Source organism: Bos javanicus, chromosome 8 (assembly GCF_032452875.1).
Source record: "Bos javanicus breed banteng chromosome 8, ARS-OSU_banteng_1.0, whole genome shotgun sequence".
NCBI classification, from domain to species: Eukaryota; Metazoa; Chordata; class Mammalia; order Artiodactyla; family Bovidae; genus Bos; species Bos javanicus.
The window spans coordinates 58,109,653-58,136,370 of NC_083875.1; the positions used below are offsets into that span (position 1 = coordinate 58,109,653).

The 26,718-nt window shown below is 40.8% G+C and overlaps 1 protein-coding gene across 9 annotated transcripts in view; it reads right to left on the reverse strand.

Moving 5' to 3' along the window:
• LOC133252737 (transducin-like enhancer protein 1) overlaps positions 1-26,718 on the reverse strand; it is a 92,983-nt gene that overhangs the window by 42,387 nt on the left and 23,878 nt on the right. For 4 of the 9 annotated variants that reach the window (XM_061425614.1, XM_061425613.1, XM_061425609.1 and 1 more), the window contains exons 5-8: positions 20,579-20,641; positions 18,904-19,008; positions 3,542-3,746; positions 2,775-2,791 (exon numbers count right to left, since the gene is read on the reverse strand). In XM_061425614.1, the coding sequence (XP_061281598.1) occupies positions 2,775-2,791; positions 3,542-3,746; positions 18,904-19,008; positions 20,579-20,641 (390 nt within the window). The remainder of the gene's footprint in view (positions 1-2,774; positions 2,792-3,541; positions 3,747-18,903; positions 19,009-20,578; positions 20,642-26,718) is intronic. The other 5 variants (XM_061425616.1, XM_061425612.1, XM_061425615.1 and 2 more) reach the window with 3 other exon arrangements.

Here is a 26,718-nt window from a genome sequence, read left to right on the forward strand (position 1 = left end):
GTTACATTATAATTCATTTGTTTTCCCACCATAAAACCTTCAACTAGAGAATGGAATAGTTTAGACTCAGATAACAATACATACACACTCAACAGTTCCCTCTGGATCTATTGTAAGTCCTTGATTTTTGCACTGGATATAAAAAATGTCTGTTCAACATAGAAAGAAGAGTAGGAAAAAAATAAAACTATATGCCAGCCTAGAATTTCTCAGAACTCCTTGGTCTTATTTATGGCAGAGATTCTCAAGAGTTTGGTCCAAGGACCTCAAGGGTGTCTCTTTGTGGGCAGATTTTAATACTTAAACCAAAACAATATATGTCAACAAACAGAATGCAAAAAATTGACAAGAACTCAGCTACCCTCTTTAAACCAGGCAATAAAGACATTTGCAAATGTGCAAAAAACAAAGACATTCATCCCACTCTAATTTTTTATTTTGGAAATTATTTTTCACTAAAAATGTTATTTAACACAATTAAGTAACTATCTGTTTAAGTAATTTAAAAATCTGTTTTATTTCTAACCCAGAGATTTTCAAAATATGTGACATACATAAACAAAAGTTCTCTGGGGTCATCAATTACTTTAAGGATATGAAGGTTCTGAGACCACAAGGTGTGAAAATCATTGCCCTAGATAGCCACTGCTCTTAACCCCTCATTGAGTGAAAAAACAAAACACCTGTATAATCAATTGACTTTATCTGCCAAGTAAAATTCAACTTCATAATTCAAACCACTTTATTAAATAGTTAAGTATTATAATATTTTAGGTGTTAATAGTACACATCATCTCATTACCCACTGAGTCTCATATTTAATTTTACATAAAGTTTGAAGAGAGTTAGTTAATTTTACATAACTGCAGCAAAATCCCACTTATATGGACAGTGAACAATTTAATTCCTCTCTACAGACTGAATTAAATGTTTAGGTTACAAAGTAATCTAGTTTCTCCATTTTATACAATCATTACCATGAGTTTTCTATAATAATTATGCAGGAAACTCAGTATATATACTTCTGAAAATGTTGAAATTATAATTAAGACTTGACAGAAGTTTGGTGTAAAAAAGGAGACATGCAAACAAAACATTAAGTAACTATGTATTTTATCATACATTGGTTTATGCAATGTATCTACCACATTTGGACTTCAAAGTTCACTGACTGCTAACTCAACATGGACTTACTAATAACCAAACTAGCTGGACTTAAAAACAATCCACAGCTGCCTGAAACTGAAGAACTATTTTGTACTTCTTTAAGGTACAACTTCCCCATCAATCAAGTTAGTTCCTCCATGTATCAGTTTACTTAGGTCTGTACTTTGGGAGAAGGTGATTTTATTCCCTAGGTCTAATTTTTTCTCCCCTCTTTTTCCTTCCTAACATTTTCCAAAGAAAACTTACAGAACAAGAATTTCAAAACCAGCTTTCTCATCCTTTCACCATTATCTATTCCCCTAATATACTCTGACACATAAAGTATACCAAGCTTGGTCCCAAAGAAAATTCTTAAAACAGTTACTATTCTACCCAGAAGGTGGAGGGAGAGGGGACCTAAACTTTTCAAACTGAAAAAAATTACATATCTTCCCCCCAGATTCATAAGAAAGTATCAGAGTGATTTAAAAGTTCAGTAGGGCTTCCCCAGTGGCTCAGAGGGTAAAGCGCCTGCCTGCAATGCGGGAGACCCGGGTTCGATCCCTGGGTCGAGAAGTTCCCCTGGAGAAGGAAATGGCAACCCACTCCAGTATTCTTGCCTGGAGAATCCCATGGATGGAAGAGCCTGGTGGGCTACAGTCCATGGGGTCGCAAAGAGTCAGACACGACTGAGCGAGCTCACTTCACTTCACTTCATCTCATTTTTAAACCATATTTAGATTGAAGATCATCAAAATACTGTCATGTTCAGAAAGTTAAAAGGAAGGAGGGAAGGGGTAAAAACTTCAGGTTATCTTAGCTGAAAAGGGGCCAGTTTCTCACTGTTTGCTCCACAACATGAGAGGTGCATTCTAGAGACAGGCAACCCCACAAGTAACTGGCAGATATGTGAACAGATCAAATAGTACATAAAGTGGGTTTCTCCATTTTATATAACCATTACCATGAGTTTTCTATAATAATTATGCAGGAAACTCAATATATACTGAGATTTAGGCTGGTGAAAAAATGAACTCAAAAAGCACAGAGCTCCGTGAACTCAATTTTCTTGGTTTTGAGAGATTACTCAAAGACTCAGTTCTTTGGACTAAAATAAAGTTCAAGTTCACACTCCAAGGACGATTATGAAAAGAAAACCAGATATAGAAACCTAGCAACTAAGATGCATTTGCAGAGGATAATGATGGTTTAGGTAGAAATAACACAACACTAACCAATTTCATATATGGATTATGACCTCTTGCCTGCAGAACTGACTTAAGAAAAAAATGAATACTCTCTTACATTAGAGGTAAACCTGGACTCGAAGTGCAATGATAAACACATTTTTAAAATGGGGCACATAAGGATCAAAGTGTATTTTCAAGTGAGTAATCTTAGCTTTGCCTCCCTCTCATCTGATAAAAAGTTTTATACAAAAGATGGGGGGTGGGGGAGAGAACAGACATACTAAAAAAAAAACACAAAAAAACAAGTTGCTGAGAGAGATAGAGTAGAATACACGTGTCTGTGCCTATATGTACAGAAAGGCGGCTGGGGTGCACCGTGGGGGTGGGAGGAGGAACGTGTTTTTATGTGCAGCAGGCACATAAAGTCGGGGTACTTACTGTGCCTGGTTCTCTGTCTGCTCCCGAGGTTACCAAGAAACGCACAGACATGCCCGTTCAGACACAGAGGCAAGAACAGAAATAAAAAAAAGGGGGGAATAATTAGAACACAAGCCCCAAACAGTTTTAAAAATGGCTTTTATTTATATAAGTCATTGCACATTCCTAATACAGTGATTTCCTGAAAATTACAGTATTTTGTAAACATAAGATTTACAGTTTAACCATACACAAAAGCCTATTTTTTTTAAAATTTCTTGACAGAATAAATTACTCTTTTTTTTTTTTTTCAAAAAATTAGTCAAGTGCAATTTTGCCCAATATTTAATGCATACTAGAATTAAAGCCTATGAAACTAAGTAGTAACAGATGCAATTATCAAACCTTTCATTTGAACACATTCACTTTCAAATTTAACTTCTTATTTCGCCCCATTTAACAACATTACTTTCTTTGAAAATTACCCAATTAAGCAGTTAACAGTTTTCCATAATATGGTACAGGCCACTGGCATTAACGAGGCAGTTGCCAAGATGTCAAGATGCCTGCCATCTAAAGAGATGGAGAAATCTACAGATGCCCACGTTAAACCCTGAAAACCTCCAGGGTGAACTGTGTTTCAGTGGCCAAGCTTTGCGACAGACAGTTCCTCTTAGCTCATTGTTTGCGCTCTGTATGGGTTGGGGCTTTCTTTAGCGGTGCACAAACTTTGCAGCACTGTAAGAGTGTTAGGACAAGGTCCTAATCTGGCTTGCCCGGCCTCTCACCTCTGTGGTGCTCTGCATCGTGGTGCTTCTTGTCATCTTTAATTGCCAAGTGAGACTGGCCACTCAGAGCACTAGACAGCGCCAGGAGGCCGGCACTGCCGCCGAGGGGCGGGATTCCAGGAGGCTGAAGTCCCGAAGGGTGAGGGGTGAGGGGCACTGGAGGTCCGTGGCCATGAGAAAGATGCTGAGCTTGCAACTGCTGCTGCTGTTGGAGGTGGTGGTTGAGAGGAAGAGGGAGAGAGAAACAAAGAGTGGTGGTGGCGGCGGTGGTGGTGGCATCCGGGTAGAAACCAGACATGACATGAGAGGATGGAGGAGACAGATCAGGAGGTTACACACATACACAGCAAAGAGAGAGAGAGAGAGGGAGGAAAGGGAGAAAAAAAAATGTGGTTAGTACGTTCAGTCCATCAAAAGCCTGCATCTGCTTAGTTACCTGATATCATATAATCTTCCCAAAACATAATCTTCAGACTAACATTGTCACTTTCTGGCCTAACTCACACCCTGAGAGCATAGCTGTGCAAGCTTGGATAGGTAAGTAAGCCCTCACATATTAGTCCCATCTCTAGGCAGCTCCAGGGTTGAAATCCAGTGCTGTCACTGAATCTAAGATGCCACAGATTTTGGGTTCATTCTGATTTCAGAAAGGTTACAACAGGGGAGGCACAGATATACATCCTACAATATAGTACCTATATTCTCAACGAGTCACAGGTTACTAGGCGATTCCATTCTACCCCAGCATTCTTGTGTTAACCTAACACAATGGTAGGATGAGACAAAACCAAATATTAACATACCCAGAAAGAAGGAAGAACTAGCATCTCTTATGCACTGGTGTGCCCTTACTTCATCAAGGTTTATGTTCATCTTAAGTCAGTTCTACTTCATCAAACCCTCACAGAAATGAGGAAGTACTGATATTCCCATTTCACAGGGGGCCAGGTTCAAGGCACTGAGTTTCTCCCACCAGGTGGGAGGGGAGTGAAGTCAACATAAGAAGGGCCGTCATGGTACTACCACACACAGAGGGAGGCCTCAGGGAGACATGTATGTGACAACTTAAAGAAACCACAGAGGCAGAACTTTGATTATCCCTTCCTTTCTCCTGAGCTTCATGCCCCAAACCAGCCCCTCTCCATGTCACAGAGGAAGACACCGGGATACAGTGAGGCTAAGAAGCCTGCTGAGGAAAACACTCTTGATGACCAAGTCCCTCGTTCCTAAATGCCTTCACCTCTATCGCTTAACCCATTCCAGAAGTTATAAATCGGTTCATATTAAAAAGTACCATTGCTCTCATATATTATATTTAAGACACACTACAGGAAATGAAAAAGTATCCCAGAAATGGCCCCTCCACCATAAATCTGGCTGCATTTCAGCTGTCCAACATAAAACTCATTTTTGATGAGATAGTAAAAACGATTAAAGCTCAATTTCTAAGGTGTAATGTTAGGAAATTCTTAAGATTCTGATTTGTGCTCACTTCCCTGGGACTCAATTACTAGTTTTATTTATTACCCCCTTGCGTGTACTGAATATATTAGATCTTTATGCCAGATCTTCAGTAATTTCCACCCCAACTACTGATATTTGATTGAATACTAAACAGGTTTCCAGCCCTCAAGAGCAAGAGGCAGCTAAAAGGCAGAAATCAGTGTCTACAGTTATCTTACAGTGAATTTTCAACCACTCCTAGTATCTTTTTAAAAATCTTTAGAAGCCAACCTCTTTAAACTTCCATTCCTTCCAAAGAGAGCACAGTTCTAATGAGAAAGAAATTGGAAAAGGGAGCGAGGTCACAGAGAGCAACATTAATAGCATTCTTGGAAAGTATTTATAAACTACTCATTCACCATTTGAGATCATAATAACAATTTCTTTATGCATAAAATCACCTTCCTGTCATCCCAAAGACACTAATTCCTGCTCTGTCACCTTTTAAGAGCTCAGCAATAGCAGGACATAAAACTGAAGAAGCTGGCAGAGGCATCACGGTCCACTAGGCATGCTCATTAGCACTTAATTAGGAACTAGACACCTGCCATAAGAAATGTGCTCAGAGAAGGATGAGGAACAGGTCTGCCCTACCAGCGATTACTATCATTACTCGGAGAGTGAGAGCTATGTCCGGCTGCTGCGGGGGGAAGGCAGTGATGCATACAGAAGTGGGTGCAGTGGGGTAATTAAGAGCAGCACTGATTAAAAGAAGATGAGCGAGGCTAAGCAGAGGGGAAGGACTTTAACTACAGGGTGGAGGATACAACCCTATCACCCTTCCCTGCACCCCGTCCCTCCCAGTTACCCCCCTAAAATTCCCCCCCAAATGGAGTTACCAAAAAATGACTCCAGACGTGGGATTTTATGTCAGAGTTAAGGCAGTCTCAGGTGACATTTGAAGACGCTAGAAGGAAGGGAATTTTCTGCCAAAGCCAAGTTGGTTTTTAGAAAGATGAACTGGAAAGCATTCTCATTACTAAAAAGAAGACTAAGCTTACAAAATAAAGGGGCTTTGCCTTAGCTGTGAAGCAGACCTGAAAGGTTAAACCCAACATTTAGGCAAATGGCTCTCAACAGAACTCTCCAACAGCTTACACTGGCCATAGGTAACCCCCACCTCTATCCTGCTCGAGAGTTTCAGGCCCATGAAGACAGTCTATTATTAGAGGCAATGAGGTTCTTCCATCCTGAGCTTGGCCATCTTGAAAGTGCCTTCTTCCACCTTTTTTAAAAAAGCATAACTCTCTCACAAAATGAAAGGAATACTTAAGTAGATAGCAACAGGATGAATCACAGCTACTGAAGATGCTGCAGACCCAGGAAACATGAACACTGCTGCCTCACATTCTACTTCTTTATCCTGCCATGCAGAGCTCCTAGATCACAATTCCAGCTTCCTTATCTGGCCTCAGCTTAGAACATACCAGAGGGAGGGAGGGTGGGAATCATGGCTCCCATTTCACAGATGAAAGAGTGGCTTGCCATAGGTTCTCAGCCAGAATGATGATTGAAAACCTTTCATTCCCTTCAACAGCATCTCTCCTGTGACCCCAGCAGCCCAGGCATGTTCATAAGGAGTCAGTGACAGACCCAGAGTTCCCAAGCAGCCTAAGGAAGAAGACAAGCTCTTTCTCCACTGATGACTTCACATTTCTCCCTTCCCAGGTAAGGGGATACTCCTGAGGGCACGCAACACTGTACACCCAGAGACAATCCACTTCACTGTCGGATGTTTACTGGGAAATAAAATGATCTCCACAATGCAGCCTCGGCAGCAGTGACAGATGGGAATTTGTTCTGAGATTTACAACTCACAAGTGCCATCTCTCCAGTCTCCACTTCCCAACACCCTACATATGAGAAATGAAAACATCTTTCACTCTAGCTCTCTTCCAAGGAAGTTGATAAGGAAGAATCAAGCTGAAACAGAGATAGTCTGGCTTCTCTCAGAAGACGCTTAATAAATAAGAAGTGTTGTAAGATAAAATATTCATGGAAATGAATAGAGGGCCCACATCCAGGAGATTAAAACAGCTGACTCTAAAAGAGCAGCTGACCTGTCCCATGTGTTCTTGAAAGAACATGTTGTTTTGTGTCCCCCCTGCCCCCGGTTTACCTGAGACAGCCTAATACCCATCACCTTTACGAAAAGAAAAAAAACATGAATGCTACTCAAAAATACGTGTTAGAACAAAAGACACTACTATACAGCCAGCAACACCTCAAAACACCCAATGGCTCTGCCAATTAAGGGAATTTACATGCATCAGTCCTCCATAGACCCAAACCTGCCCAAATCATTGGGGAAACTAAAATGTTTCTCAACATGACAGCAAGGCTGGAAAAATTCAACCTTCTACCCATTCATTAGCTTGCACTAATTAGTAAACTTTTTTTTTAAGTGATTGGCTATAGATTTATAACCATAGAACACACAAGCAAAACAGTTTACAAAGCTATCAGAAAAGGCATTTTTGATGAACAGTGGTGGCTGAGGCAATATGTATCAATCTAAACAGGTGGTTCTCAAACAAAGCAATTTTGACACCCTTTTCCCCCACCCCAGGGACATTTGGCAACATCTAGAGACATTTATGGTTGTCACAGCTGGGAGGGAGAGAGGAGGAGAAGTGCTACTGGCATCCAGTAGGTAGAGGCTGGGGATGCTGTTCAACGCTGTACAATGCACAGAACAGCCCTCATCACAGAGAATTCACAAGCCTAAAATGTCAGTAACACTGAAACACAGAAATTCTGGTCTAGATCTAAGCTAGAATTCTGTACCATTATGTTAGAATCCATGTTCTTATATGCCAAAGGATTTGCCAAATTGTTTAAAACCCAAAAGTACTTTTCAGCATTCAACTCTTCACTGTCCTTTCTCCATCAAGTACCTTGTCACGACCCCCCAAAATGGGCAGCTGCTTATGCTGACTCCAGTAACAATTTAAAACAAACAGAAACTTCACATTTTACAAAACAATTTGGAGAAAGAGCTACACTGGGAACTTTTATGGACTGTTCTGGTGCCGCAGAGATGATTAGGGAAAGGTTTAGTTTGGGGCATGAGGAGATAAATGCACTCATTCCTACCCAAACAATTTGAATAGGCTGCGAATGAGATGAAGAAAATAAACACCAAACCCTGAGTTAATGATACTGAAAACCCACAAGGAATAAAATAACCTCATCCATGTCAAACAACAGCCATGCATTTAGAATTTTAATTCACATTTTACCTAGTGCAGCCCAGGTCAATTATGTTGCTATAATGAAACTGACTTTGCTGTTTACATTCAGAGCTTTAATGTAATAGTGAGGTGGTTTTTACATTTTTGTTTCTAAAACAGGTATAGCACAAGATTTATCACCACAAAGCTGCCTATACAAGTAGAAAGGAAACCAGAAAAATGAAGACCAATATCCTCATCCCCACTAGATGTTAGTAAGTTTCTCATCACCAACCACTGAATCAATTTGAATTTCTGAAATTTAACCCACTTTACAACCTTTGGGAAAACTGTCACACAGACCACAAACTGAACCCAAACAGAACTAAAACGATGCCCCAAAACAGCATCTCCAATGCTAAAAGTGTGACAGTAAGTGGCATTTATAGTACTTTGTATTTAAACACTTTTAAAGGTGGGGAAGGGGGGAGTGAAAAGTAGCATTTATTGACAGTTTTCTCCAAATCACTCTTCCTTGATTTTCTGCTATTACTCTGTTCTTTAAAACGCTCAGTTCTTATCTTGGGAGAGTGCATAAAAAGAAAATTGGTACGCTACGATAAATAAGTGGGAGAAGTGGGGAAGAGCTGTGTGGCAGCAGAAACATCAAGGACACTACTCTGGGAGTTCTCTGAAAACCTCCCATTATGTGGATGGCCTCTCGTGTGAAGAGGGGCAGGGGTGATAAACAGGCAGGAACTGCTTGCTGGGGCCAAGAATTCACAAGCCACTTGAAGACAATAAAAAGTAAGTAAATAAATAAATCCACTGAAAGGCCCCATTTTGATGCAGGAGCACACAGAAACAAAACTGCTGACTTACATGTAGGCAGGCGCCCAGAAGGCCTAAAATTCTGAAAAGGATGGAAACTCTTCTTTTCTGTTTCTGTTTTTCGGCTAACCTGCACAGGCCAACCTGTTCTGCATCATCACCCTGACTTACTCATTCTACCTGCTCTGGGTGCCTGTTTCCATCATGACTTAAAGACCTAAACTAGAGTGAGTTTTTACAAGTCATGTGCACTTAAGTAGATCCACTTCTAAAACCAGATAATTTTCAATATAAAGATGCTCACCATAACCAGCCATCAGAGAAATATAAATCAAAACCACAAATCAGACAGCATGTCACACCCACTAGGAGGACTAGAATCAAACAATGGACAATAACAAGTGTTGGAGAAGCAGCAGAGAAACTGGAATTCTCACCCACTGCTAGGGGGGAATGTAAAATCGTACAGCCACTGGGTTGTTTAAAAAGTTAGATGGAATTACCATATGACCCAGAGACTCCATTCCTAGATATAAATACCAGATAAAAGAAAACATGTCCACAGAAAAATTTTTATACAAATGTTTCAGTTCAGTCTCTCAGTCATGTCTGACTCTTTGCGACCCCATGGACTGCAGCACGCTAGCCCTCCCTGTCATCACCAGCTCCCAGAATTTACTCAAACTCATGTCCATTGAATCAGTGATGCCATCCAACCATCTCATCCTCATACAAATATGTACAGCAGCATTATTTATAATAGCCAAAAAGAAACAATTAAATGACCAGCAAGTGACTGAACAGATAAACAAATGCAGTATACTGACGTAATAGAATATTTTTCATCAAAAAAAGGACTCAAAAACCTTGAAAACATTATGCCAAGTGAAATAAGCCAGACACAAAGGAACGTATTATGTGATTCCATTTACAGGAAATATTTAGAACAGAAAAATCCATAAGAGATAGAAAGATTAAGCATTGCCAGGGAGTTGAAGGGATGGAGAAGGGGGTCTTGACTGCTAATGAATATGGGTTTATTTTTGGAGTGATGAAAATGTTCAAGAATTACATATTAGTGATAGTTATACATGTTTGTAAATATATTAAAAACACTGTGCTTTTAAAAGGGTGACTGAGGGACTTCCCTGGCAATCTAGTGGTTAAGACTTTGCCTTCCAATGCAGGGGGGTGCAGGTTCAAACCCTAGTTGGGGAGCTGAAAGTCCACATGTGTCACAGCCAGAAAACCAAAGAAACATAAAATAGAATCAATATTGTGAAAAATTCCGTAGAGACTTTAAAAATGGTCCACATTTTAAAAAACTCTTAAAAAAAAAAAGCAGGGTGAATGATACGGTACATAAATCACCCATCAATTAAAAAAACCTGCATAGATCTAATAATTAAAATGAGATGCTCTACTTTCTATTCTGAAGAGTTCTTCCCCTGAAAAGAGGGAAAATATTATAATGCCTTCTAATAAATCCAAATAAAAATCATATGAAAATATATGGGGACATGAACAAATAAACAACGCTTCAGCAAGTTTCCTAATAAATTAAAAGCACACTACCTATTCAGAGGAACTCAGACACTGAAACCAAGCCCTGCATTTGTTAGAGATACCTAGCTGTACTCTCAGTTAAAAAAAAAAAAAAAAGTCAGATGCAGAGAAGACTTCTTGGCTGTATTGCTCCATCCCTTTGGAAAATTAATAAACGGGCTGAACTATTGGAATTTAAGTGGCAGGTAAGTCACAAAATAGAAGCTGGTAGAACTGGAAGATCCATGTTTGTTGTCATTTTAGTTACTTCCTGTGGTAGCAGGCTATGCATTATTCTCCTAGGGTGATTTTGTTTTATAAAGAAACTTACAGCTGGGTTACTGATGGGCTTTCCAGGGATTAACTGCATACTCATAAGAATAAGAGGCTAACCTCATCCTCTTAAACTTCACACACTACAATCCTATAGATGGCTGACAGCTACAGCCGGAGGAGAAAAATAATCCAACATTTTTGCTAATCCTTAAACCAATCATCTCATGCAACAATGGGGAGTCCTTTAGGTCTACAACTCAATCTCTTCAGGACAGAAAGGCTCCTTCTGACACATCAGAAGTCTGTATTCACAGCCATCACCTACACAAACACACATAGTCAGATACCACAAACCACCCTAGGCTTCTTTTATTACATACTAAGTTGTTTTAAAGTATAGAGAATTATAAATTTGCCTATGAAACAAGAATACACACACCTGACCAAAACTGGAGCCCCAAACCAGAGCCCCACAGACCTTGACAGAAGTTATATTTGGGGAATGTAAGTTAGATCACATCCAAATAAATGAGAAAGGATAAACAAGGTTGCTTATATTAACTCCAAATTTCCTTGAGTTCCTGACCTTCATATACTGCTATGGAAAATTGTTTACATTTTCTTATGTCCAACAATCAGCATGGAGGCAGCTATCAGAAATCTGGCATTTTGTGGTAGGGGAATTGGTCATCTGGGCATCTCTTCTAATTCTGCCCTCCTTCTAATTCCATCTCAAGGATCCCTGCCACTTCTCAGTGCCAACAAAAGAACTGGTCCCTCATGCTTTATGCTGAGTAAGGAAGCCAAAAGTGCCTGATCCTCACACGTTTGCTTCTCAAACTTCTCTCCATCTGTTCCCCAAAGTTAACTTTTCCCTCGGTTCTGAATTTTAAGTTTGTTCACCAAAAGTTAAATGGCAATGCTTCTACACTGCTGTGTCCTTATTAAAACTCATTCAAGCACACGACTTAATGGCAGAAGCACAGCATCTGGCTGGGTCTAATCTCTAATAACAATATCCACGTAACCACCAGAAAAGACAAAAGAGGAGGTGACCCACTGCCTGCAGTAATCACCCCTTGAAGAAGCTTGGTCAACTGGACCCAGAGATGTGCTACAGGCACCGAGAGAAACCAGGCAGGCAAAACTGCAGTTCAGGGCAGTCAGTTCACCCACATGTCAGGCAAAGGCTGCTGGTCAGTCTTACCCTCTACAAAAGCCATACAAGGTAAATGGCATTGTCCACCTGAAGATGGATGCTGATGGAGCTAAACTGGCTGTACGAGGTCACAAAGCATAATAGTGCCAAGTGTCCCAAAAAAGTCCAGCCTTATCCTAGGACCAGGTAACATGGGTACCAACACGGGCACCATGTTATCCAAGATTCAGTTCAGTTCAGTCGCTCAGTCATGTCCAACTCTTTGTGACTCCATGAACCGCAGCATGCCAGGCCTCCCTGTCCATCACCAACTCCCCGAGTCCACCCAAACCCAGGTCCACTGAGTCAGTGATGCCATCCAACCATCTCATCCTCTGTTGCCCCCTTCTCCTCCTGCCCTCAATCTTTCCCAGCATCAGGGTCTTTTCCAAAGAGTCAGCTCTTCACATCAGGTGGCCAAAGTATTAGAGTTTTAGCTTCAACATCAGTCCTTCCAATGAACACCCAGCACTGATCTCCTTTAGGATGGACTGGTTGGATCTCCTTGCAGTCCAAAGGACTCGCAAGAGTCTTCTCTAACACCACAGTTCAAAAGCATCAATTCTTCAGCGCTCAGCTTTCTCCACAGTCCAACTCTCACATCCATACATGGCCACTGGAAAAACCATAGCCTTGACTAGCCGGACCTTTGTTGACAAAGTAATGTCTCTGCTTATTAATATGCTGTCTACGTTGGTCATAACTTTCCTTCTAAGGAGTAAGCGTCTTTTAGTTTCATGGCTGCAGTCACCATCTGCAGTGATTTTGGAGCCCCCAAAAATAAAGTCTGTCACTGTTTCCACTGTCTCCCCCATCTATTTGCCATGAAGTGATGGGACCAGATGCCATGATCTTAGTTTTCTGAATGTTGAGCTTTAAGCCAACTTTTCCAATCTCCTCTTTCACTTTTATCCAGATGCTCTTTAGTTCTTCTTCACTTTCTGCCATAAGAGTGGTGTCATCTGCATATCTGAGGTTATTGATATTTCTCCCGGCAATCTTGATTCCAGCTTGTAATTCCTCCAGCCCAGCATTTCTCATGATGTACTCTGCATTTAAGTTAAATATGCAGGGTGACAATATACAGCCTTGACGTACTCCTTTTCCTATTGGAACCAGTCTGTTGTTTCATGTCCAGTTCTAACTGTTGCTTCCTGATCTGCATACAGGTTTCTCAAGAGGCAGGTCAGGTGGTCTGGTATCCCCATCTCCTTCAGAATTTTCCATAGTTTATTGTGATCCACACAGTCAAAGGCTTTGGCATAGTCAATGAAGCAGAAATAGATGTTTTTCTGGAACTCTCTTGCTTTTTCGACGATCCAGCAGATGTTGGCAATTTGATCTCTGGTTCTTCTGCCTTTTCTAAAACTAGCAAGAACATCTGGAAGTTCACAGTTCACATATTGCTGAAGCTTGGCTTGGAAAATTTTGAGCAGTACTTTGCTAGTATATGCGGAGAAGGCAATGGCACCCCACTCCAGTACTCTTGCCTGGAAAATCCCATGGACGGAGGAGCCTGGTAGGCTACAGTCCATGGGGTCGCTAGGAGTCGGACACGACTGAGCGACTTCACTTTCACTTTTCACTTGCATGCACTGGAGAAGGATTAATGGCAACCCACTCCAGTGTTCTTGCCTGGAGAATCCCAGGGATGGGGGAGCCTGGCGGGCTGCCGTCTATGGGGTCACACAGAGTCAGACACGACTGAAGTGACTTACCTTACCTTACTAGTATATGAGATGAGTGCAATTGTGCAGTAGTTTGAGCATTCTTTGGCATTGCCTTTCTTAGGGATTAGAATGAAAACGGACCTTTTCCAGTCCTGTGGCCACTGCTGAATTTTCCAAATGTGCTTGCATATTGAGTGCAGCACTTTCACAGCATCATCTGTTGGGATTTGAAATAGCTCAACTGGAATTCCATCACCTCCACTAACTTTGTTCATAGTGATGCTTCCTAAGGCCCACTTGACTTCACATTCTAGGATGTCTGGCTTTAGGTGAGTGTGAGTGATTGCATCATCGTGATTATCTGGGTCATGAAGATCTTTTTTGTACAGTCTGTGTATTCTTGCCACTTCTTCTTAATATCTTCTGCTTGTTAGGTCCATACCATTTCTGTCCTTTATTGAGCCCATCTTGGAGGAGCCCGGTAGGCTACAGGTCCACAGGGTCGCAAAGAGCTGGACACGACTAAGCGACTTCACTTTTGCATGAAATGTTCCCTTGGTATCTCTAATTTTCTTGAAGAGATCTCTATTTTCTTTATTCTATTTCTTTGTGTTGTTCACTGAGGAAGGCCTTCTTATCTCTCCTTGCTATTCTTTGGAACTCTGTATTCAAATGGATCTATCTTTCCTTTTCTCCTTTGCTTTTTGCTTCTCTTCTTTTCACAGCTATTTGTAAGGCCTCCTCAGACAGCCATTTTGCTTTTTTGCATTTCTTTTTCTTGGGGATGGTCTTGATTCCTGTCTCCTGTACAATGTCACGAACCTCCGTCCATAGTTCATCAGGTACTCCACCTATCAGATCTAGTCCCTTAAATCTATTTCTCACTTCCACTGTATAATCATAAGGGATTTGATTTAGATCATATCTGAATGGTCTAGTGGTCTTCCTGACTTTCTTCAATTTAAGTCTGAATTTGGCAATAAAGAGTTCATGCTCTGAGCCACAGTCAGCTCCCAGTCGTGTTTTTGCTGATCGTATAGGACTTCTCTGTCTTTGGCTGCAAAGAATATAATCAATCTGATTTTGGTGTTGACCATCTGGTGATGTTCATGTGTAGAGTCTTCTCTTGTGTTGTTGGAACAGGATGTTTGCTATGACCAGTACGTTATCTTGGCAGAACTCTATTAGCCTTTGCCCTTCTTCATTCTGTACTCCAAGGCCAAATTTGCCCATTACTCTAGGTGTTCTTGACTTCCTACTTTTGCATTCCAGTCCCCTATAATGAAAATGACATCTTTTCGGGGTGTTAGTTCTAGAACATGATGTAAATGGCCTTTTTGAGCATAAATGAAACACTGAGAAGTTAGGCAGCAGGTATTTGGTTAGAAATAGGTAAACTATGCAATTGTTTTCTTTAAAAAAGAAATTGCCCTCTGCTAATTATCCTTTCACTTTTTAATCAAAAAGTAACCATGTTTCTTCAGGGAGTGGGAAATCTTGACTGACAAGAAGACAAGGGGACTTTCTATGGTGGTGGGGACAATCTGTACCCTGAGAGAGAGTGTGGCCCAAAGGGTGTGTGCCTGTGCCAGGGGTCAGTCTGGACACTGCATTTCACGTGTAAATTACACATCAAATTTTAAAAATCCATGTGTGTACAGGTATGTACATAGCCATATCTATATTGGTATGACATATTAATTTTATATGATATAAAACCAATTACATGTGATATAATAAATCCAGTTAAAAGACAACACTAATTATTTGTAATCCTAATCTCAGTTTAGAATCAATTACTTAGTGTCAGAGCAGGTAAAGGAGAGTTCTAAGTTTCCAACTACCCAAATACTACAATGGGGAGTAATGAACAATTTTCTTTTCCTTCAGGTAGCCATTAGCTATTCCACAAATAAAATGTTACATTAAGTCAATAAACTATTTCATTTTGAGCATTTTTAATAGCATTCCAAATTTTAAAAAAATATTTGAGGAATGCTGATTAAATTGTGTTGTTTATCCCAATGTTTGGGGTGGGGGGGAAATCAAGGTTCAAGTAAGTTCCCTTCCCACAATGAACTTGTTTTCTAAAATACAAGTCAGCTTGTGTCAAAGTGAATAAACCCTGTGCCTATTAGGATCTCTGCATTATTACTTTTTATTGTTACAAGAACATATGTTTAATAGCAAGAGAGCTTAAAAAAAATTCAAAATCTAGGGTTGCAGTTATTATTCTGACAATTATAAAATTTACCATCAAAGTTATTTTTAAAAAGTATAACCAAAAATATCTCAAATATCTAAGAAGTTTATCTTTCTTAAATACCAGTAATCTATGTAAGTTGAAGGCAGGTGCTGCAGTGGAAAAGATTTAAAATTCAGTATTTCCCATCAGATATGAGAACTAAGTGTTTTATCCCAGTGCAAAACAGGTATCATTAATTCACTTCACAAAAATGGAAAAAAAAATAATAGAACCTCTCTCTTCCTACTAAAAGAGCATCCACAGTCCCAGGACACAGCTAATCTCACTTAGAAGCCTGGTGTCCTTAGGAAGATATAACTTTTTCCAGGTTTGCTAAAGAGAAATCTTTAGCCCTGTTAAGCAAGCAGTAAGTTCCTTGATTGTACCTTAAAGGGGATGAGAAATTTTCGGTTCATCTGCATTTTAAAGGGTACTCTTTCATGATCTTTCACACTTGTAATAGATGTCTAAACCGTTAAATTACTATTTCTTTTCTTAGCCTGAAAGTCGATGCAGACGAAGACCGTGGCCTCTCCCATTGTTCTTTACCCTAAGTCGGTCCCTGAACAATACTGACAGCTGCTATCAAACCAGGCTGCATTTACTCTACGCGCAGCTGCTGCTTGTAGGAACAGACAGCCTCCCAGAGCCTCCTCCCCTCTGGGGAGAAAGGTTGACACACTGCATGTTCAATGAAGGGGTGCAAAGGTCCACTGAATTGTCAACCCAATTTTATGCTACTTCGATTTTCCAGGACGCACACAATTCCTTTCAAGCAAAAATCAAGCATATGCCAGAGCATGAAACTTATGGTGCAGGATAATTATTGATCACTACAAACTTTAAAAGAGCCTGCCGACATAAATTAATATACTGATCCAAACATTACAATTATAAAAGCCACACATGCCAATATGCTGAAGACTCACAATTGGCGTTAAGTCTTGTGCTGGGCCCAATTCACTGATTTGGGTTATTGTTGCTAGCTATCAGAGCTAATCTGCCTTTATAATCTCAACAACATGTTTCCTGGACTAAAGCCACTCATAAAATTAGCGATTCATCTGCCCTTGCAAAACAACCTGTTATTTTTATTTTCTGATTCAACGTGAAATGAGTATTACCTATAAACATGTGGTTAACACAATTTCCTCCTTTCTAATGGGTACAATTGGGCAGTGGCTTTGAGGACATAAAGAGTACAAAGTTTTACCATCAAGAAATGATATGTAAAAATTTAGAGCCTATCAGAAAACAAACATGTTCCACAAAGTTGAACTGGGTACTTGAGAACTGCTTTGCATATGTTTTCCTTTAATCAAAACAGGCTTTTCCATCCTCATTCATTTGGGTTAAAAAATTCTGCGCTAGAGCTACAAGTACAATTTGCTATTAGTCTTTGCTAATCAAACACAGTACATGCAAAAGTACCAGTGAATATTTGATTTGATCTCTGAAATAAAGCAATTCATTACACAAGAAAAGGGTACAGAAGGCAGCAAATGCAGATGTAATTGTGTTTTTTGTTGAATGTGATTAGAGAGCCCACTAAGTAACAGTCAAAAATGTGATACGAAGGGGGAGAGATGCAGAGCCTGGATCTGGGGTGAAGGGGAGGAGGGAGAATTGTTTATGCAGAGCTAAGCTGTCAAGTGTAATAAAGCAGCTTGAATAAAATTTAAGCTGAAAATCCACTGAAGCTCCCCATTTCAGGGAGGAAAAAGCTATTAAAAGGAAATGAAGGTCACCCTCCCAGTTTATTTCACCTAATTGACTGCCAATAGCTTACCACAGGCAACCCGACTGCAGATCTGCAATTGAGAAACTGATGAAAGGAGAGTTTTCAAGCTGAGGCTCATTCTTTAATCCTCCTTGGCTCTTATGTTTTTCTCCATCTCCAGTTGGGATGTAATTTTAAACCCTGATGGATTAACTGGTTCCATTGTCTGTGGCCGTCACTGCACTATGGCACTCTTAATCCGTAGAGCAGCATGTCTAATTATCATTACAAAGTGTCTGAGGGAACTATAAAGACCAGCAGGGCATCTTCTCACAAGCAATTAACATAAATTGATAAATGAGTGATTTGAATCCGCTCAAGGCACTCACGTATGAATAAAATCAGAAAGGACGGTCCCTTGTTTCAGCTACTTCTCTCGCTTAGTCTGGAAGGGCAGAAAACATGAGAACCGTCCTGGATCCTGCAGTTGAGGGGAAGGAAGGGGGCGTGGTCAGGGGGTGGGGAATGAACTCATGCAGGAGATGACCCCACGGTTCACCGGGCTCATTAACGCAGAGCAAATGACTTGTGATTGACAACCAGTTGCCAGCAAGGAGCACTAACTGAACTCAACCCAGAAGAGCAGAAACCTCGTGAAAGGCTAGAGGGCACCAGGGCAGACAATTATCACTTCTTCAACGGCAAGAGGGCTTTCTTTTCGTTGGGGTGCCACTTAAAACTTCATGAAAGAGCCACAAGAAAATCAAAACAGTTTTACATAGGTTCTAATACCCTGGGAAAGCAAAAGGCAAAAGAAGCAAAAGATAACAAAATGAAATAATTCCAAGTGATGTCTTGACCCCAACTGGGATCTAAAGTTATATGACAGAAGTAAGGAAAGTAGGTATTTAAAACCTTTACCTAAAGTTTTAACCTAAGGGAGGGGGATAAACTATATTTATTTTTCCATTGAAAAGAAGATTTATTTTGTTCCCATCCTAAAAAAGGTTGCTATTACCTCCCTTATGCCAAGTGTTCATCCCTTATACACCTCAGTGTACCTGAAACCACTTCCCTGTACCTGAAACTGCCTCCCCCTCTCCCACTTATCAAAAAGGTCAAGGTTAACTTCATATTATATACAGATTAGATATAGATTAAGCCAACAAATTTAGAAGAAATGAAAGCTGGTTATACACACTGTAGGAGGTAGACCTGGTAGGCCACGTACCCCGATGATGGCATTCAGCTCTGCCATGGTCACCTGTTTGGCACGTTCGACAGCCTGGGCCACCTGCTGTTGATGCTTTGAAAACAAGAAGAAAAAGTATTAGTGAGGCAGCCAAGAACTTCACTGTACCTTTCAACAACAAGACAAATGCTGCATGTGGTACAGACTGAGGTGTAATATGAGTTTAAATGTGAACTTGCTGGAGCACATATTTCACAGAACACAACCAGGGAAAGAAAACAGTGGTGCTGCCCATCTTTCTAAACAGCACTAGTTAACTTCTGATGGGAATTTGGGGTTCAGAATGGTAGAAAGGCAAAAAAAAGATATCAAAAATGCTCATGTAAAGCCTTAGAAATCAATAGTATGGGATTTGGAAGATCATCCTGATTCTCAGAAAGGGTTTGCTATGATAAATTTGAGCAGGAGAAATTTACAACCATTTAAAACACCCCTTTGGATACTCAAATTTTAAACATTAAACCTGCAATCTCTTCTCTGGTCAACAAATCTCAACCCACCAGTTGGTTCTGGACTCTGGGAATTCCTTTCCTCCTTTAGTCCTTAGATGTTTCACCCGCCACAGGAGAAAGGAAAGACACACACACACACACACACACACACTCTGAGATCACAGGCTGGAAATACGGAAATAGCCCACACACCTCCCAGGTCCACTCACAAATAAAAACAAAGTTGCACGTCTCTTTGGGAGAAAGGAGACTATATATAGCAGAGACCCCGAATTACTAAAGTCTAACTAACAACAGGCTTCAAAAGGCCAACAAATCTAAATGGTAACATCACGTAAATGCTATACTGGAAAAGGCTGCCATAGTAATAGCAGGGATGGTGCTACCCAGCATGGAGCAGTAGATGCCAATAAGAGCAGACACTCAGCATTCCAGCTCCAAGGCCCATAAGCTTTTCACTCTGTCTCAAGATATATGCATCTTGTACACACTTAAAACACAGTTTTACATTTATTAGCTTGTATCCAAAAGTAAACTTTAAGGCAAAACTAAAACATACTGGTTTTGAGTCAATTTCATAGGTTTACTCACACAAAGAGCTTTCCCCTCTCAAAATATTAAGGTTAAACTATCTATGACTTTGTAACAATAAAATGGCTCATATATGGATATAACTCTGTAAGCCAAGGTAACACGAACATGTAACATGAATGCTCTTAACCTTAAGAGTATTGGCATCCACTCCCTCCACAGACAGCATTAAGTCAATCTGCCTTGAGGTACAAGGACAAATGAAATACCTGCTCCCATGATCAAGTCAACCCTGATGGAACCATTTTTAAAAAGCAGTAAAAGAAACAGTAAAAGGACACATTAATCATCAGAAGCGATCAAGCTTATACTACTCCTCGAAGAAAAGAAAAGCTTTATGCTTGATAGTCATTTTGCAGTTTTCCATAGAAAAGAATTAATTTAAGGTTGAGCTATCGTCACTGCTTCCACAGTGTGCCCTTAGATCTATGAGATGGAATAGCAGGGGGTTTACACACTTCAGCTGTAACAGATGTTCTTCACACTTGTTCCTTGTGATAAAATTAACATCTTAAAACTAGCTAATTTGCAAACAGAGAAGCAACATAATTGCACTTTAACAGCTGAACAGTTTTACTTACTTCCTGAGACAGAAATGGGATGACTTGTGCACAAATCGTATTCAATCTCTTGGCGATTTCAGTCTATAAAGACAAAGCCATATAAATGGTTAGCATATTTCATAATCAGTTCAGAAGATAAAACTTCATACACAACAGTGGAGTCCTCTACTGCCTCACTCTTAAGGGCATAAAATTGCTTTCCCAGGCTATGTTAGCAATATTTATCTTGAGATAAACAGTAGATATTAATCCCACTTGCAAAGAAAGACATAATCGCACGTTTTATTGGTCACTTAAATAAGAGATAATGGGTAGTTTAATTGAGTCAGAAAATCTATGCAGTTTGAGGCTACATAATCACTTAACCTGGTGATTCCAAACCCTTCTGTACACTTATTCAATTATGGCATACCAGAGCACTTTTATGAAGCAAGTTCATTCAAACCAAAGTCAGAACCCTGGAGAGCAGAAGCACTGCCAAAGCAGACTGGCTCTCAAGTTGAGGTCCAGAGTGAGAGTGGAAGACCTCCTTCCACTTGTTTCAACTCCTGCACAACTGAAATTGAACTTTAATGTTAATAAGCCTTCACCAAGTTTCAAAATTTCAAACAAGCCTAGAAAACACCGCTGAAACAGACTCAAATCCAGACAGTCAAGCCAAGGGGTTCTAGATATCTGTAAAGTTTTACCACAACTCAGCATCAAATGCCAGGAGCCCACGGTTCCACTGAGTTTAAGAAAATGTGTCCTGAGTGTCTGTGGCACAGGCTATTCTAGAGCAAGGAGGAATAGTCCCTGCTCAGCTCCAAGGGCACAGGAGTCCCTCTAGAAGAGGGACAAATTGGCAAAGGAGGGAATACAGTGTGCTCTGCTCCCAGACTAGGAAGGCTCCCCCTGCCCACCCCTCCTCCAACACCCTGCAGCTATGCAAAGGAACCCTGCTTCCCTCTAACTCTGAAGAACAGTTTTGTTTTGGGGGGTGGAGGGGGAAAGACATCTGAAGAGTCCCAGGTTGACCTTATGTATATATTTCGTCATTTCTGTGTCAATGTTTACTGATGCTACCTCTATTACTGAACTAGGCAATGAAAAGGACTACGGGGAGAAAAAAATTAGAAGAGCACAGCCCATGCCCTTGAGAAAGACAGAATGGAATAAGTGAGATAAAGTAGGAACCTCAGGAACTGTATAATCAAGTACATAAAAAAGAGCTGCCTTTTGTCCTCTGAGATGATTCCAGTTAACTGAGCAACAAGCCTTTCCTTTTATGGGATTGGATTTACGCCAATCCAACTCAATTCTCCCTGACCACCACTGAGACAGGGTTACAGACCATGCACTGGAAGAAATGTACTAGAAAGGGAAATCACTGGTATAGAGAACAATCCCATGACCTTGCTTGAACAAGTGGAGCTAACAGATACGTATATGCAAAAAGGGCACAGCTGTACCAGGTGCAATCACAAAACTGGGTCAGCCCCACCTAGCTCGTTTGATCACAGCCACCCACTCAAGTGAACACAAGGTCATGGCTCTCCTGGAAAGCACGGGCCAGCTACCCTTGCCTTTGCAACAAGGTTCTACCCTGTATGTTTGGGAAGACATAAAGAGGCAGAGATGCCCTTTGTGGGGTCTGAGTCCTTGCTCCCCACTTTCCACCCGCCATACATTCCAACAGCATTCTGTTCTTACCCGGCCTCCAAAATTCTCTTCATGTTTTCCTATGTTAAAAATGACATCTGCTCACTCTGAGTACATATCCACAGATGTATACTACACAGAAATACACAAGAACTAAGTCTGCCACCCAGAGACAACCACAATAACTCTGTGGTGATCCTGGGAAGCAACCCCCCAAGCTCTCATTATCTGTGTGTGCACAAGCCCAGAGTGGAGAGAGACACCTTGACATCAACGGATCCCCTGAGGTATACTGCTCTTCTGCAATTTGTTCCTTCCACTCAAACCTGTCATGGACACCCTTCCAATCCATAAAAACAGATATAAGTAAGAACATCATCAATATATCCCACTACACAAGCAGTCAGGTGTCTGAACACTCCCAACATCAGGGGATATTTATTTTTCACCTAATATTCCACAATTACACGCTCTACATCAACTAACCCTTTCCCTAGATCTCTAAAAGGAATCTCTAGAAGTGAAATTGCTAGGTCAAAGTGTCTGCATATTTTAAACTGTAATGCATGCTGATAAACTGCCCAGCAGAGAAGCTTACCAATTTATAGTATCCGTCTATGATGGTGCTTGCTCCCCCACCCAGTGTCAATACTGCGTTTCATTGACCTTTTTATAATCTTTATCCATCTAATAGATTAAAAAATGATCTCATTTTTATTTGCATTACTCCGATTCTTCCTGAAGTTAAACATCTTTTCATATATTGATTGGCCCACTTTATTTTTCCTTTGGTATTTATTCACCCTTGTCTTCTTGTAGTAGTTCCTTCTATAAGATAAATACTGACTTTTCCACGGTCTTTCCACCTTGTCACCTGTCTTTCAGCCTTGCTTAGTATGGGTTTTTTGCTATACATAACTACATTTTTACATGGTCGGACTAAAGAATAGCCTTCCTATGTTCCTGGCCTTTGGGTGAGGATTAGAACACTCCCAAATTAAAGAAGCCATTCTTAATTTTCCTCTAGTGCTGCTACAGCTGTACTTTCTACATTTAATTACTTGACCTACATGGAATTTATTTTAGTTTAAGAAGGAAAGATGATCTCCTCTTTAATTAATAATTATATATGTTATTACACAGAGTGGCTTCAAGGTAGAAGTGAACTTCACTGTCAGGGGACAGTTAAGACCTGGTCTGAATGAAACGAACTCATAAACCTTTAATATTAATCCTTTAATATTAAGAGGAAAATAAAAGAAGTACGGATTAAGAGCACAGACCACATAAATTGGGTTAGAGCAGCTAAGACTGCAACAGGAGGACGAGTGTTAAAGATCAAAGCTCAAACTGATGCAGAAACATCAAAAGCCATACCATTTGTCCTGGGAATTCTAAATAAACGGTTTGGAAAAGAAACAGAAACAAGAATAACAGAGAAGGATCTTGTCCCAGCTGTCTCCTTCCTCTGCCAGGTCTCTAATCCCTAATCTTAAAACCATCCTCTGACAAGTGAGCTTGACTTGAGCCAGGAAATCTAGCTTCCAACCTCACCTCTGGTTTACCTTGAAATTCTCTGAGCCAGCTGTAGAGTCCCTGCTCCTGGCAGCGTGAGGACGCATCTGATCTCCCTGACAGTGCTCTGGGAGGTCTAACACATCACCACCACTGCCGCCCTTCAAACAGTCTGGATGACAACTGACAGCGATCCTCCAGCATCATCTCTTGCTTCAACATAAGGATATTCTGACAAGAACTTAGCACAAATTAACGAGTAGTAGTGTTTTCTACCTGTGCTTCTATTCCTGACCACAGAGTTTACAAGCAGGTTAGACTGGATAGTTGACCCTGCTTAAGCAGGTGTTGAGAAAGTCCCATAACCTTTTCAGACTGCCTTCTTTCTACCTCTTTCAAAGACCAGACAACTCCAATGGAAGAAAAAAAAAAAACAAAACTGCAGGCTAACTGTGTTTTCCACCTAGAAATCATTTTCCTGACCCAAGATGAAGATGTATTTGGTACCTGCTAACAGACATATTGTTTATAAGTAAACTTACCCTGTGTCTGTATTTCTGACACCATGTAAGGCAACAACACTAAGTCAGCACTCAAGAGCCAGACCCAAACCAGATCTGCATGGAAACACTGTGCCCAAAAACTTACCCAGCTTGGTAAAGGCCCCGGCATCAGGCCTTGCCTCAGGGACGGCAAGCACCCACCAAGGCAGCAGGAGTTCGTCTGTTCAGAACCAGCTTTTTTTAAAGTGCATTATGAGTTATTTTATTTTTGGCTACACTGAGTCTTCATTGCTGTGCTCATGCTTTGGTAGCTGCAACTCATGGCTTAGTTGCCCTGCAGCACGTGGGATCTTCCCAGAGCAGGGATTGGACCTCTGTCTCCTGCACTGGCAAGCAGATTCCTAACCACTGGACCACCAGGGAAGTCCCCAGAACCAGCTTTTATTCTCATCAGTGCCAACTCCTTTCTCACTGATTTGCTTATGGTGGTAAGAGTCAGCCCTCATAATCCAAGAACTTGGGTTTGCATCTCAGCAAAATAGTACTAGGCGTCCTGAGTTAAGTCACTTCAACGGCTGAGCGCCAGGTCTCTTATCACCAATCTACTTCAGTGATTTATCAGAATCACATAAGCTAATATGTAAACTACAGCTGCACTATTATAAAGTGCTGTGCTCTCATCCCAGTCTTTTAAGGACGACCTCAAATCCAAATAGAAGCTGCCTTTCCCCTGTAACACCAATAAACAAACTCTAGGCCCTTCAAGATCCTCCAGAGCAATTTAACTTTATTTAGTAAACTAAGATTAAATGTTGAAAATCACATCTGACATGAAGCTTCTGGACAGTTTCCTACAGCTTCCAGCATCAAGGCTGGCATCATGCATCTTAACCTAACAGGGAAGCAGGAGAAGACTCCTGATTCAGCTCCTCGCTGAACCCTCCCCATCAAAACTGACCACAGGATACCCTTTCCACATTTGGAACTTTCAAAGGAATGCCTTACAGAACCAAAACAGAATCCCCATACATCCTAAACTCAATGACCAACATGGAACTACATAAACCATTCCTAACCAGTGTTAGGAACAGGCTCTGTTTACAATAAGAAATCACATCTCAGTACAAGAGTCAGGTTGCTGTTGTTGCTTAGCCGCTTTGTCGTGTCTGCCTCTTTGCAACCCCCATGGACTGTAGCCTGCCAGGCTCCTCTCTATCCATGGGATTTTCCAGGAATGTATACTGGAATGGATTGTCATTTCTTTCTCCAGCAGATCTCCCTGACCCAGGCATCAAACCTGCATCTCCTGCATTGCAGGTGAACTCTTTACCAATGAGCCATCTGGGAAGCCTGCAAGATTCAGATACATGTATATTTTAACAGAGTTAAAGAGGTCAAATATCTCAAAGGCCAGCAATGAACCGAACTCTTAAACTGAAGATATGATCTGAGCATCTGAACTTACATTTTTGGACTTCACGATTCCTAAAAGCTCAGCTCTCCACCTTATCATATTCCTTCCACCTCATCTAATTACCAGACTGAAGAGCCAGCCCGCTTTCCAACGGCTGCCCACTGATCTCCACTACACACCGAGTAATATATAATGAGGGTTGTTGGAGGCTCAAAGCAGGGCGAGGGCTGCTTAAGAGTAAATTGCCCATGGGTCTCAAAGCAATCCAATGGCACCCTGCCCAAAGTCAGCTTAGGGAGGGGAAACTCCACCACCATTAAATTGCAAATTGATGGATCATAAAAAATGCCGCTTATGCTGAGGGCTGGCAAACTGATCTTTTGGTTTCCTCGAACCAAGCGGGAGGCCAAGAGAAAAACACAGTGGAGAGCTGGTCATAAGTATCTGGCAAAAGATAAACGGGCAAGAACATGAAAACAAAGCACACAAAAGGAAATAAATAATCTCTAAATCCCTTCTGACTAGAAGGTTCAGAGTCTGTGAAATGACAGCCTTCAATCCAGAAAAAATGTTCAGCCTCAGCGGCAACCAAATAAAATGCAAATGTAGTTCTAAGTAAGGTGGGTCATTCTGCACCAGTTATGTTAGCTTATTTTTTAAAAAATTAATGAAATCCAAAGCTGATGAGTCTTCTGGGAAACTGGAGCAATCATACATTACTGATGACAGAGTAAATTGGTACAGTCATCTTGGAAAGCAACTGGGCAATGTGTTTCAAGAGCATGAAATTATTCAAACCTTTTGGTAAGGCTTCCCACAGCTAAGAATTTATCCTAAGGAAATAGTTCAAATGAAAAGCATTCCATGCATGAAGCTGCTCACTGCAGCATAAGTTTCAAAGCAAAAGAGAAAAAGTCAGGTAAAGATATAACAGTAGTTCGACACATCACAACCATCTGCAGAGTTTTTGAAAAACTTAACATTTGCCCTCCTGATAAATCAGTTGTCTAGTACTAGGAGAATGGTTAAATACACGACATCAACCCAAAGGCATGGCAGGTAACCGTTTTAAAGTCATATTTATG